Here is a 15565-nt window from a genome sequence, read left to right as displayed (position 1 = left end):
ATGCGTACCCCTTGTCGAATATCCAGTTCTGACTTAGCGCATCTACCGCTTCGGCTCCTTCGCTTGGATTCAGGGAGTAGAATCTTCTGCACTTTGTGTTTTGCTTGGTTGCGAACATATCTACTCGTGGTCGACCCCACTGTGTGGTCAATCTTCTGAACATCTTGTCTGATATTTCCATCTCTGTATTTGACATCTTTTGTCTGCTCAGAAAATCTGCTATCGTGTTTAATGATCCCTTCAGATGTATTGCTGATAATGATAGAAAATTCTTTTCCGCTATTGTTAATATGTTCATGGCCAGTTCCATCAGCTTCGTTGACTTTGTACCCCCTTGCCGATTCAGATATGCTACCGCTGTGGTGTTGTCTGACCTGACCTGAACATGATGACCCATCAGTGTCTGTACACTCTGTTCTAGTGCTTTCTGTATAGCTGCTAGCTCCCTGTAATTGGATGACTGCATCCTCACACACTTTGGCCACTGCCCCTGTAACATTCTTCCCTGCAGATGTGCACCCCAACCTATAAGACTTGCATCGGTCGTGATAATCTTCCCTGTTGGTATGATCCACATCCTGCCTTCGGTGAGTATCTTCTCCGATAACCACCACTCCAGGGACTTCAGTACGTCTGGTGGACATATGACCTGTGTCTCTAGATTGTCCTGTGTCTTGTTCCAAACTCTTAGCATCCAATTTTGTAAGTGTCTTGTATGCATCATTGCCCACTGTATAGCTGGAGCAGTTGATGTCAGGAATCCCAAAACTTTCATTACTTGTCTTATCGTCATTACTGGCTTTGTTATTAATTCCTGTATCATAGCTTTTAACTTCCCTATCTTTTCGACTGGCAAATACATTCTCTCTGTCTCTGAATCTATAATGACTCCCAGAAACTGGATCTTTGATGTTGGTTGAAGGACCGATTTGTCCCAGTTTACTATCCATCCGAGGGTTTGTAATTGTTCTAACACCCTTTCTGTATTTTCTTTTGATTTCTGATATGATTCTGCCACTACCAGGAGATCGTCTAGGTACGGGATTACAAGAATCCCTTCCATGTGGAAAAACTTTGTCACCTCCGCCATTACCTTTGAGAATATCCTCGGTGCCGATGATATCCCGAAAGGTAGAACTCTGAATTGAAAATGCTGAATCATTCTTTTTTCTTTTATTGCAAATCTGAGGAACTTTTGAGATGACTCCCTTATTGGAATGTGCCAATAAGCGTCCCTCAGATCTATATTTGTCATTATACAATTTTGGGTTAACAAGGTTCGCACAGAGTAAATTGATTCCATCCTGAATCTCTGATAAGATACGAAGGGGTTCAGGGCCTTTAGGTTTAGAATCAGTCTGAATTTCCCCGTCGGCTTTCTTACTAAAAATACCGTCGAATAAAATCCCTGAATGTTCGAGATTTGATTTTCGGGAACCGGAATGACCACGTTTTCGTCTAACATTGATTTTACTATGCTTTTTAACGCTAGCTTTTTCTCCTTTTCTTTTGGAAGGGACGTGGAAATAAATCTCTTTGGAGGGAAGGATTGAAACTGAATCTTGTACCCCTGACTTATGAGATTGAGGATGAAATCGCTTTTGGAAATTTTTGTCCATTGGGAATAGAATCCCGACAGACGCCCCCCAACTTTTTCTCTGGCGTCATTTCTTTTCTTGTCCCTCCTGTTTCCGAAAAAGAAAACTCCTTTTCGTCCCCTCTCTGTTAATGGCCCAAGGTCTTCTCCTCTGCTGAGGCTTATCCTTGTTGTCTTGTCTATTTCGCCTAAAGAATCTTTTATTCTGTATAAACTTTTTCTTTTTTGGGAATCCCTTCTTTCTATCAGAAGTTCTTTCTAATATTTGGTCTAACTGCTCTCCAAATAGTAATTCTCCATTGAAGGAGATATTGCAAACTCTGGCTTTTGAGGCCTGACTACCTTCCCAATTCTTTATCCACAGATTCCTCCTTGCTGTGTTAATTAATGCCGAGGTTCTGGCATTTACTCTGATATTCTCAGCTGCTGCATCAGTTATATAATCAGTGGCCTTAGAGACCACTTCTAATGATTCCAAAATCTCCTCCTTAGAGGCTCCCTTTTCAACTTTCTCCTCTACTTTCTTAACCCATAGGGATAGAACTCTTGCTACACAAGTTGTGGCAGCAGCAGGTCTAAAATTTGCTCCTGCTGCTGTCCAGGCTTTCTTAAGAGCGAATTCTACCTTTTTATCCTGCGGATCTTTTAGATAGCCTAGATCTTCAAAGGCCAATTCGTTGTCTTTATTAACCTGAGAAAATGCCGCATCTAACCTGGGAGATCTATCCCAAGTTTTGACATCTTCCTCTGTAAATGGAAATCTTTTCATAAAACCCTTTGACATGAACAATTTTCTATCAGGGTATTTCCACTGGCTTAATATGGTATTTTTTGTGGATCTGTGTATAGGGAAGGTTAATGATTCTTTTGGTTCCATTCCTTGATATAACTTATCATGCATAGATATTTCCTCCGATTTTTTGGATTCAATGTTTAAGGTTTTGTTAATCGCCATTATCAGCTGCTCTGTCTCATCAGCTGGAAATCTAAATCTAGAGATTTTCTTAACCTCAGATTGGCTGTCCCAACTTTTAGCGGAGGAGTCTGACTCATCATCATTATCTTCCTCCTCCCCCTCCATGTCTTCCTCTTCAGAGGAAGATACTATATTTCTCTTTGTACTTTTACTTTTATGTTTTACAGGCTGAGATTCTGTATTAGGTGTTTCTGCGGCCGGTATATCTGTACTTGTACCCGGGTTTACTGACTCTGCTGCTGGGGGAATAGCGGAAGCAAACACCTCCTTTAGAGATTTAATGGTGTCTGCCATTTCCTTCTTTACGGCTGTCATTAACTCTTCCTTCAACCCCCCTGATTGCTCCTGTATAAGTTTCATTAAACAAGGTTGACAAAACTGCTTATTGTAGTTATGGGCCATTTTTGCATCACAGAGCGGGCACCGCCTCCTTGGCTTTGTTGGCTCAGTAGGCTCCGGGCCCTTTCCTGGTTCCTGCTTAGCGTCCATCCCGCTCCGTTCCGAACACAAACTGGCAAACCATGCGGGCTTCCGGCGTCTCTTCACCCACGCGACCGGAAGTGACATCACGTAAGGGCGGAAGTACGTCATACGTACTCCGCAACTGAGGGCAATCAGCTGCCTTCCCTCCGGAGGCCCGCATGATCCTCGTGTCACTTCCGGCGCGCCACTAGCCTCCGCCAAAGGGGAATCATGGACGCCGCACGTGTCCTCCGGATCCGCCGCAACTCGGGCAGCCAGGACAGCCATGGGGAAGGTAACTCCACTCTCTCTTCCCCCTCCGGACCGCAAAACCTCTCCAGGCAGGTCCACCCATAGCCGCCAACCAAGTCCCAAACTCTCCTGGTCTGACGGACCGGCGAGCGACCAGAGCACTCCTTGTTCCTGGAACAGGAAACGTCAACTGGGGATCAAGGGGTTGGACAAAGTTTTATAGAGTGCTCTATCTGGACGTTTCCTGTTCCGGGGAGGAGCCTGTCGTTCTCGTGGTGGACCTGTCCTGGAGGTTAAAGGAAAAATATTAGTTTTATTTCAGCTTCTTAAAACATCATGGTTAAAATTCCACATGCGGGTATGCCCTTGATGACGCACAGGCGTTTCGGGCCATCACCGGTCCTTTCTCAAATCATTACAAGCCCGCACTCTTTAGGCCAGAGGTCATGCATGGAAGTCTGCTACTGGTAAACTAGGCCGAGGTGAATTACCAAGTCTGCTGGAGAACAGAACCATCATTGACATGCATTGCTGTTTGCCACTGTTAACATCAGTTCTAGCTGCATCCATTATTTGAGGAGTTACAGAACATGGACCATAAACCTTTACTGCAGCCACACAGCAATACTTTGATGGTCTGTCGCAAAACTGCTGAACAAACACCAGTGTTCTCCATTGTTTCCTTGAGCCAGAGACTCACAAGTTTAATCCCTTCTTTCTGTCTTTCCTTTTCAATCTTCAAGAAAACTACAGGAAAAATCTCAGCTGGCTGGTTGCTTTGCTCTTTCTTATTTACCTATTGATATAGGATCATCAGAAGGGAAAATCACCCATATCCTCTTTACTTGGAATGTGCATTGATTTTTTTGGCTACTACACATCACAGCTGTGATTGTATTGCATGTAGCTGTGAGTTTTTCCACAAACTTTAAATAAATAAAAAACATGATCTTTCCCTTGTAACTGAATATAAAATACTGCAATTGAAGTTTGTCATAAGAATGCAGGAGTGATGGAAAGTTGTCCTTGGTCCCCCTGCGCCGCACATACTGGTTTTATTAAAGGACACCTGAAGTGAGAGGGATATGGAAGCTGCCACATTTATTTCCTTCAAAACAATACCAGTTGCCTGGCTGACCTGCTGATCTTTCATGCATCAGTAGCGTCTGAATCACACACCTGAAGCAGCACGCGGCAAATCTAGTCAAGCTTCAGTATAAGAGGCAGAGGATCAGCAGGACAGCCAGGCAATTTGCATTGTTTAAAAGGAAATAAATATGACAGCCTCCATATCACTCTCACTCCAGGTGTCCTTTAAAATGTAAAGCCTCATCTACACGGGTAGATGAGGCTGCGATCCGGCGGCTCGATTAGCCGCCGGATCGCCTCTTCCGCGTGCCCGCCGCGTCCCCGCTCGCGCGCCGCATTAGATTCCCCGCTCGTGCCCGCTCATCCCCGCCGGCGCCGCTTATCTTCCGCTCGATTCCCTGCCATTGTCCCCTCGCGGGGAGCGAGAAGGGAATCGGCGGTGCGAAGATCCGACCTGTCGGATATTATCAATCGAGCCGCATCAGCGGCTCGATTGATAAGGAGCATCGCGGCCGCATCTACTCGTGTAGATGCGGCTTTAGTCTGCATGATTGAACTGCTCCAGCCAAAATATCACAATGGCAGCCAGAAAGCTAACACTTTTTAAAAGTGGATAAAAGCGGACCTGAACCCAGAACGTCCTCTGTTCTCTAAAAGATAAGCACCAACATAATAACAATAAAAGACAAACATTTATTTGTTACAGCTGATACAAATCCTGCAATAAATCTGCAGTGTGTCTACTTCCTGCTTTCATGGAAGCAGACATAGGGTTAACATGTTTTCTCTCCCCCACCTTCTTGTTTTGCATTGTTACTGGCGTCACCCAGTGTGTGAGAGCAGCACCGAGACTATAGTGCACTGTTAAAGGGCCATAGCTGCATTGTTGAGCGCACGTTTGTTCACTGCTTTCCCTCTGCCCTTAAAGAGACTGAGATGAAATTAACTCAAAATCTGATACTTACTCGGGGCTCCTCCCACCCAACAAACGTGTCTAAGTCCCACACCGTCCCCCCGTGGTCTGCTGTTCAGCTGTGCTGAGCTCCATTACCAGCCTCAGTGACGTCAGTCCGGGTCTACATTCACATGAGCGGGAGATCTGCGCATGCACAGTAGACCCTGACTGGCATCGGCTGATAACGGCTGAGATCCCCGCGGCGTGGGACTTAGATACGTTTATGGGGCGGGAGGAGCCCCAGGTAAGTATCGGAGCTCAAGTTAATTTAATCTCTGAGCCTCTTCACAGAGAAACTTAAACCTGGGGAAAGAAAAAAAAAATGTTTTACTGGGTCTTCTACCGGCCCCCTGCAGTCGACCTGTGCCCACGCCAGTACTAAACGAGCCTCTGGTCCGCCGCCGTAGCTTAGTTTCGTTTTCGGGGACTGGCTCTGTTGCCAGCCACTGTGCCTGTGCTGCCCTGGCCACGAATGTCCTCGTTCATGCTCCCGTGGCCAGGAGCATACTGCGCAAGCACAGTGGAAATTTTCTCATACTGCGCCTGCACAGGATGCTCCAGGCTACAGGAACACGAACACGCACAGCTAGGGCCATGCAGGCGCAGTGGCTGGCGACAGAGCCAGTCGGCAAAAACAAAACTAAGCTGTGGCGGGGGACTGGAGGCTTGTTTAGTATTGGCACAGGTGGACTGCAGGGGGCCGGTAGAAGAACCAGGTAAGTAAAACAGTTTTTTTTCCCCAGGTTTAAGTTTCCTTTTAACAAATTATGAGGACTAAGCCTGAATTATTTCTACTCTGTCAGAAACATGATGAACATCTTGTTCCTTTAGTTGTGTCTTCAGTGTCAGGTACAGCAAAGCGAGATAAGGTCTGTGTTGGATACGGCAGGTGAGGGAGCACCATGGGATGTGTGCCTGCTCTGTGATATGATGTAAAGCATGCAGTGATGGGTGGTCACATGTCTTACCAGTAGATGCACTGCCCGATGTCGGTGGACTCCTAGCTTGCTCCTTCAGTGAAACAATACTGATGGTGTACTCTTCTCCAGGCTTCAACCCAGTCTGGTTATAGGATGTGACACTGCTGGGCAGCTGAACAGTCAGCCCACCTTCATTGTTCTGTCATTACAAAGAAAGATTTGTATTAAAGGATGACTGTAGATATAACAGGAAAATGACATTTGTAGATGTTCAGGATAGTAAAGCAAATCTGTAATTTACTTCAATTAAAAGTTTTTAAAGATAATCTGTACTCTAAAATTCTTACAATAAAAAGCATACCATTCTATTCAGTATGTTCTCCTGGGCCCCTCTGTGCTGTTTCTGCCACTCCCTGCTGCAATCCTGGCTTGTAATTGCCAGTTTTAGGCAGTGCTTACAAACAAAAAAACATGGCTGCTAACCAGCATGTGATAGGCTAAGAGAAGCTCAGTCTGTGACTCATACAGAGCCTGCAGGGGGCGTGGAGAGGGTGTGTATAGCTTCTACCTATCACAAGCAGAGCAGCACATTCCTGCCTGAGCCCGACAAAGCTGTCAAAGGAAAAAAGATTAGATTATATAACAGAGATAATACAGCCACTGTGCAACTAGGAAAGGCTGCAGTAAGACAGACCACATTACAACAGGTATATGAACTTGTAGGATAGAATAAATAAGGCTGAAAATGTTGTTACAGAGTCTCTGTTAAATGCCTCTATCCCCATAAACCTCTGTTGGTACTGCCACACACAGACTTTAATCCAAAACCATCTTCTAAATTATATCTTCAATGCAATCAAGCTTACTATTGCAGCTGTCTGGAAATCACAAAGCATCTTATTTGAATTAGTAAAGAACAGACTTGGATGAATACTGTTGCGAGCAAGGGTGGAAGATAAAATAGAACAGCTCAATAAAGTCTGGTCCCCACTCACTGATTATCTTTTCAGTCAGGAGAGGAGCTCCTGGATCAAAGAGGTGGTCTGCCTAACCTGATTAGATAGGTTGCTACAACTCGGAGGGGGAATAGTATGCAACACCACCGGCAATTTCAGCCATCATTATGCTCACCCCTCGCTCAAATCACCACGGCATTACAATACATTGCCAATTTTATGGGGAAATCAATTAACTATACTTAATGTATTTTGTTTGAGATGTGGGAGGAAGCCGCGGTGCCCGGAGAAAACCCATACAGGCATGGGGAGAACATACAAACTCCATGCAGGCTGGCTGAGATCACATAAGTCTGCATTGTTGTATATAAACAGCAGAAAGATCTAATTTGAAGTGATGCCGGACTGTTGTGTTTTGTCAGGTTTATTATTATCGCGAGTGCTGTAAAAATAGTGCAGGAGATTTGGGCGCAGCTGGCGCCACCATAGGCCATAGTAGGAATTACGGCTATTGCAGTGATCAATGAGAACTGTTGTGATAATGATCAACCTGACAAAATACAAGCGCTGTAATAACAGCGCAGGAGATTGGGGCGCAGCCAGCGCCACCATAGGCCGTAGTAGGAAATACGGCTATAGCAGCGCTCAGGGAGCCATCAAAAGACAGAGCACAAATGACTACAAAAACACTACAATTCGGCCACCGGCAATAGCTGGAAGCCGAATTATATTTTTCCACCACTATCCATGGCAGCCTGGAAAAATTAATTAACGCCGCCAAGACTTGTACAGGAGCAGGGTAAGCAGTTTATCAGCTTTATCCTGCGCCCAAATCTCCCGGCGGCCGATTCATAGGCACGCTATTATCACTGCTAGCAATCTTGAAAAATTAACAGAACGTGGGATAGTTGAGGTGTTGGAACAGACTCAGGGTGCTTAGGTCACTAGTATATATATATATATATATATATATATATATATATATATATATATATATATATATATATATATATATATATATATATATATATATATATATATATATATATATATATATATATATATATATATATATATATATATATATATATATATATATACCCAAGGTCAAGGCTACTGAATCAGCTTGTCAGGGCACCAATGTGTGATGTAAAGGCTATAACTGCCACTACATCAGTAAGCTGGGATATTTAACTCCAAGCTAAGGTTCGGTATCCAGCTGCATGAGGATTACAAAATTCTTCCTCTGTTTAAAAATGAGTCTGTATGTGATGCTGCATACCATTTATCTCTTATCCTCCAAACATGCCAGCCAAAGAAATGAGGCCACAATAATTCCTGGAAGGTGTCCAAAGATGAAGGGTCCATCGAGTGCTTCCAGCTGCTACCAGGTTCACTGGTATTCCAGGACATATTCTAGCCTCTAGTTTAGTTTAGTAGTGCAGTGTTTCTCAACACGCGGTTTGTGTGCCCCAGGGGGTACGCAAGACCACAGCAGGGGGTACGCTGTCAGTAGGGGACGCAGCGCAAAACGGGGGAGCATGCCCACACATAGCAGCGGGGAGGGGGGTCCACTTTCCCCCTCCCTCACCTTGGGCTCCCCTGTCAGCGCTTCCCCCTCCGACACTCATTAACAGCAGCGGCAGCATGGTAAAAGGAACGCAGACTTCCTTTTGCATTGTATGCCGGAGGTCCTTCTCTGTCAGCGATGGCGCTACTTCCTGTTTATCAGGAAGTGGCGTCGGACCTCCGGCGTAGAACACAGAAGCGTTCCTTTTACCATGCCGCTGCTATTAATGAATGTTGGAGGGGGAAGCGCTGAAGGGGGAGCCCAAGGTGAGGGAGGGGGGAATGGACCCCCCTCCCCACAGCTATGTGTGGGCATGCTCCCCCGTTTTGTGCTGCGTCCCCCTCCTAGCTATACTGGGGGCACCCATGCCAGGCAATACTGAGGGCACCCATGCCAGGCTATACTGAGGGCACCCATGCCAGGCTATACTGAGGGCACCCAGTAGATTTTGGCTCTCAGATTCAGTAGTTGGTAGTAGGATGAATTATTCACACAATTCAACAAAAATTATACTTCTGCAAATGCCAATCTGAACAGGTGGGTTTTCAGTCTGGATTTAAACACGTCCAGAGATGGAGCTGTCCTGATCTGCTGGGGTAAGGAGTTCCAGAACGTAGGAGCAGCATGACAGAAGGCTCTGGGACCAAAAGTTTTCAAGTGGACTCTGGGTATGACTAGATTATTAGAACCTGTGGATCTGAGAATACGGGGATTGCTATGCAGCTGTAACATTTATTTACTGTATACAGGGCCCAGATTATGTAGTGATTTAAATGTCAGTAGGCCGATCTTGAATAGGAGCCTCCATTTTATAGGTAGCCAGTGAAGGGAGAGCAGGACTGGTGTTATGTAGCAGTGACGGGGTTGGTTGGTTAACAGTCTAGCAGCAGTATTCTGTATCAGCTGTAGGCTGTACAAGTCCTTTTTTGGAAGGCCGATGTAGAGAGCATTACAATAGTCCAGTCAGGACGTAATGAAAACATGAACTAAGGTTGGCAGATCTTCTGGGGGGATGAGGTGCTTGATTTTTGCGATGTTCTTCAGGTGAAAATAGGATGATTTCAGCAGAGATGTGAGTTCTAAAGTTTAAATCCCCATCAATTAGAACTCCCAGGCTACGCACATGCTCAGAGCTGTGTAGAGCGGTGACTCCTATTCCCAGTGGTGAAGAAGTAAATTTGTTTTGTTGTCATGCGCTGGCCTCTGAACAGAAGGACTTCAGTTTTATCTGCATTTATTCTCAACCAGTTGTCACTCATCCATTGCAGTAGTTCGCCTAAGCAGGTGTTTATAGTTGGAGTTGGGTCTGTCACACCAGGCTTGAAGGAAAGATATAGTTGGGTGTCGTCAGCACAGCAGTGGTATGTCAAGCCGTGTTTTTAGATTAGTTTTCCAAGCGGTAACATGTAAATTGTGAAGAGCAGGGGAGAAAGGATTGAGCCCTGGGGCACCCCATAATTAAGTGGTACAGAGGTGGACAAAAGGGCCCCATAGACGCTTGTTGGGTTCTGCAACTCAAGAAGGATTGGAAACACTGAAGAACTATGCCATCAATGCCGCAGTATTCCTGTAGCCTGCTTATCATGATGTCATGGTCAACTGCATCAAAGGCTGCAGAAAGGTCTAGCAGTATGAGGATGGAGCACTCTCCTTTGTCTCCTACCATGAGCAGGTGGTTGCATATTTGGATGAGGGCAGTTTCAGTGCTGTGATGTTTCCTGAAGCCAGACTCAAATGGGCCATAGCTGTTCTGTAAGATTTTGGCTTCTAGCTGGAGGTATACGACTTTTTCAATTACCTTACCCAGAAAGAGAAGGTTAGAGATAAGTCTGTAGCTTGTCATTGCATCTGGATTCAGGGAAGGTTTTTTGAGTTTTTTTAATAAAATTATGGAATTTTGTATTGATATTGTGATTAAAAAAAAATTATCGTCTATAACAGCCTTTCTCAACCCTTTTACACTGGAGGAACCCTGCAAATACTTTCTTGGATCTCAAGGAACCCCTGCAAGTAATTTTTGGATCTCAAGGAACTCCTGAAATTATTTTGCAGGTGGCATGGTCTTCTTTTGGTGTGGCTGTTAACTGCTTGCCGACCGCGTCACGCCGATGGGCGTGGCCGCAGCTGATTGGCGTAAAGTCCAGGGGCAGCAGTTAGCAGGAGACCGCGCGCAGGGTGCGCGCGCATCTCCTGCTTGGGGGGCGAAGCTCTGCCCCTCCTTCAGTCTCCGAGTGGCGATTGCCGCTCAGGAGACTGTTAGACGGCGTCTATTTGCATAGATGGCTGTCTATGTACATGTACAGCGCTGCGATCTGCAGCAGCGCTGTACTGGGGACAGCCGTGTGACACGGCTGTCCCCTCCATTGCCTCAGCAGTGATCAGCTGTCATAGGCTGAAGCCTATGACAGCCAATCACAGGGATTGGGTGGCAGGGGGAGGGAGGGCGGGGCAGGGTTGTAAATATAAAAAAGACACATTTTTAATAAAAAAATAAACATTAAAATATTGATTAAAAAAACAAACACTGGGGGAGCGATTTGACTTCCCCAACAGAGAGCTCTGTTGGTGGGGAGAAATGGGGGGGGGGGGGGGGAAATAACTTGTGTGCTGTGTTGTGCGGCCCTGCAGCTCGGCCTTAAAGCTGCAGTGGCCCATTTTACATAAAATGGCCTGGTCACTAGGGGGGTTTAACACTGCAGTCCTCAAGAGGTTAATGTCCTATTACAGTGCCCTTCATCATAACGTCTCTTTATTCTAGTGCTTTTTATTAAAGTGCTTTTTATTAAAGTGCTTATTATTCTGACCACCAATGTATGCTTCTTTTTACAGAACCCCCCTAATACAGTGTATCATATAATATTATACAATTATAATATATTATATAATAAAATACAATTATATAATACTCTATCATACGTGACCCAACACCCACGAGAATGCCAAGAAACCCCTGCTGAGTACTCAAGGAACCCTGGGTTTCCAGGGAACCCTGGTTGAGAAAATCTGGTTAAAAATAGTAAACTCTATAGCGGATCAATCCCAGTGGTAGTGTAAATGGAGGAGATGGGGAGGGGGTGGGAATGGGGGGGTGGGGTTGCAGGCATAGGGCAAAGCTTTGTCATAGCTTTGTACTGCATGAGGCAGTAAAAATACAAAGGCTGCAGCATCCAGATCGATATCAGACAAGACTTCCATCTAATGCAGGCCATACATTAGCCGACCAACCAACCAATCCACCATCCAATTCGATTATTATAATCGAAGTGGATGAAAATTGGTGCTGCCAAATGCATGCCTGACCGACAAAGCGACCAATTTTGGGACAGAATTTGGCCGCACGGTCGGTCGCGCATGCTGGAAGATGTCGGGCTGAAGTTGGTTGGTCGGATGCGCGTCAGGACGGTGGCCGAATTGCGAACGAGCGACGAAACCCCCGCCGCTGATGCCGCAATGTATAAATGTATGTAGTGTGTGTGCATTTATACATTACCTGTCTGGTGTCAGCCTCCACGCGGTTTCCCTCCATCTCGACGGGTTCCGCATACACGAGATGGACGGACACTGTGCGGAAGCTGCTACAGGACAGGGAATGTATAAATGCACACACACTACATACATTTATACATTTTGGGGGTAGCGGCCGGGTGGACCCGGCGGCTCAGCCGATTCCCAGATTATTTCATGCTGAAATCAGACAGGAATCAGCCTGCAGTGTATGGGCAGATTCGACCAAGAAACACATTTATCTCTAATCAGATTCGATTAGAGATAAATTTGTCTCTTGGTCGAAGCAGCCCATAATCTTCTACTATACGGCCACCTTAACAGTACAAAGTGGGGTTAAAGGTTATGCCCGATATTTAGCATTTTTTAGGCATCATGATAATGAGATAGACATGTGTATGTACAGTGCCTGGCACACAAATAACTATGCTGTGTTCCTTTTTTCTTTCTCTGTCTGAAAGAGTTAAATATCAGGTATGTAAGTGGCTGACTCAGTGCTGACTCAGACAGGAAGTGACTACAGTGTGACCCTCACTGAGTGATACAGTGGTGATTAGTCACAGATGAGGGGGAATTAGACAGCTAAACTCTCTAAATACATGCAACTGATGGTGGTGATCAGAGCACCCTACAAAAAGAAAAAGCACAGAGACATGTCACAGCAAATGGTAATGGAAGGGTGGTAGGCAACCAACCAATGAAGGCAGGTGGAGGTGCACAAACCCGACTCCACTCGGGTTTCCAGACAGAGCTAGAGGTGGTCGCACCCTTGTAACAAAACGATGACCCTGAATGGTGGAAGAGTCACCAGGGTTCAAATGGAGGGTAAAGGCACAAGACAGGGGAACCCCCAGGTTCTACACTACAGGACAAGAGAGGCGCCTCATTTGCTGCTATTAGCATACTCTGGCACTTGTAATTGGCCTGAGGAGGAGGGCACGTACCCACGAGACACGTTGCCAGTGCATAATGAGTATTCAGTGTTCTCCCCAGAATTTCTTTCCAGCCGGGTGGCATGAAAAAGTAGCCGGGTGGCATGAAAAAGTAGCCGGGTGGGGTGTGATAACAGAATGCAGGGCTGGTGCTTCTCTGCATATAGCAAAGGAGAAGGTGAGCCGATGACAGCCGGGTGGTCACTAAAACTAGCCGGGTGGAGCACCCGGCTAAAAGAGCCTGGGGAGAACACTGGTATTCATTCAATATATGAGTTTGTCTTTATCGAGGTGGGCCACAACATTTTTTTCTATTTCATTGTTTTTAACAGTTTTATTACACCTGGGCGCCTCTTTTCCCTGTCTTGTCTCTAAATACATGTTCTCCTGTCCTGTGCAAGATTTCAAGTCCACTTTAACCCAGAAAACATGGAGATCTATAGGGATGCCAAGGGGTCTTCCATTCACACAGCTCCACATACACACAGCCTGCATGTGTCAGCAGAGAACTATGTTGGGAATAGAAGGAAACAAGTGAAAGGTTACATTCTCAGCCTTGCTTGATTTGTTTCCATATGTCAAAAGAACGAAGACATTTTAAATGTACACCTAGTCTTTAAATGCCAAACCAAGGTCTGTGCGCTCAACGGCCGTAAACTGCTCTATTTATCAAGTTCCTTAGTATTATTTCTTGTACCTGAGCTTGTAACCCGAGAGCAGCAGCCGGTATCCCTCTTTATGACAGTGTTTTTTTCTCTGCCTGTTACCTACACAACATCTCCAGATTATACTAAAGCTGGCCACTAACTGTCCAATTTCTAGTGAAAAATCGTTTGAGCGATCAGAAATTCTGATCGGATTGGTTGTAAATAATCTCCATTGGTGGACACAATCGATTATGAATGAGTGAAAAAAAATGTCGCCCGAATGAATTTTCGTCGAACGAAAATTTGGATTTTCTTGGTGGTCATGATAGATAGGAAGCAAAGATTGGTTAGTTGATGGTGTAGTGAACGATTTTTCGTCCGATCAGAATTTCTGCTCGCTCGAACGATTTTTCGCTAGAAATTGGACCGTTAGTGGCCAGCTTAAGAACCATCAGTCACCCCTCAGCTGACATAATTGAGAGCTTCATATCCGCCATGTATCAATCCTACACGGCGCCCAAGTAAACAACAACATGAGCGCCTTATCTTGCATCCATCCTCTATATTTTCCATTATTGCTGATGGCTTCTCCATTCAGCTGTTCAGCGAAGCATGCAGCTTATAAGCATCCAGTGACATCAAATCATTCACCAGAACGTGACAATTCTCTCACCGCAGCCAACGAACGCTTGATCTATTTCATCCTTCAAGGTCTCCTGTCTGCAGGAAAGGTGATCACACAAGTGCGCGCGCACACACACATACATACATACATACATACATACATACACACCCATATACACAGACACACACACACATATAAACAGACAGACACACACTCCTTGCCCCCATCAAACACCACTGACAACCAATACTAAAAAGATCATCTCGGTCTTCTGACAAAAGCTCAATCACATGTCAGGACTTCCAGAGATCTCCCCAGTCTGGTCACACAGAGTCTGACAAGGACACCACCTTGCGCTGTCGTCAGGAGGAGATGAACGCAGGCGGCTCGCAGACAGGTGAAAAGGACTGAACTCACATTTGGCCTAAGCCCAGTGTAGCGGCTCTGTGACTCCCGTCGCCAGGGGACATCTGGGGCTGTGTTAAGTCGGAATTTATCAGCACTAAAAACGCTTGCCACTGACAGGCCATTAGCACCAGTTTGTATTTAGCGTAATGAATTACCAAAGAAGAAAAAAAACAAATCCTTACTGGAAACAAAAATGACTCACACAATGTTTATAGCTCACATTAAGTTTTATTGGAAAGGGCTGTTAAAAAATGATCTTAGAGGAAATTGAGCCTAAGAAAAAAATCTGGAATCTAAAACCAGCCAGAGCCATAATCTCCTAGTTAAGGAAAGCAAAGATGACTTCTATGTGAAAAAAAAAATGCATTTTAATTTGTGTTTGAACTTAATCTGCATGGATCTGCGATTGGGACCGGAGCTACCATTAAGACCAAGGGGACAATTGTCTCAGGGAACCAGAGTGCTGCCAGGCTCCACCTCCCTAGGTCCCCTCCCCCCCCTCGACTTGTGCTCCCCAGGGCCTCTGCACTGTTTTTGGCAGCACTGCGACTCACCTGTCCTGCTGCTGCTCCTCTTCATCCCCACTGGCTGCCTTTTCTCCATGACCTGTCACATGTCATTACGCATATCATAGGCCGGGTCACTAAGAAGAGAAAGTGGGGATGAAGACTG

At 45.5% G+C, this 15565-nt stretch overlaps 1 protein-coding gene across 2 annotated transcripts in view; it reads right to left on the bottom strand.

The window, feature by feature from the left end:
- LOC137520979 (tenascin-R-like) overlaps positions 1-15565 on the bottom strand; it is a 1317931-nt gene that overhangs the window by 755927 nt on the left and 546439 nt on the right. For both annotated transcript variants that reach the window (XM_068239627.1, XM_068239626.1), the window contains exon 7: positions 6300-6450. In XM_068239627.1, the coding sequence (XP_068095728.1) occupies positions 6300-6450 (151 nt within the window). The remainder of the gene's footprint in view (positions 1-6299; positions 6451-15565) is intronic.

This window comes from Hyperolius riggenbachi, chromosome 6 (assembly GCF_040937935.1).
Source record: "Hyperolius riggenbachi isolate aHypRig1 chromosome 6, aHypRig1.pri, whole genome shotgun sequence".
Classification (NCBI taxonomy): domain Eukaryota; kingdom Metazoa; phylum Chordata; class Amphibia; order Anura; family Hyperoliidae; genus Hyperolius; species Hyperolius riggenbachi.
The sequence above is the reverse complement of the archived record's forward strand: the minus strand, read 5'-3'. Positions and strand labels throughout refer to the sequence as shown.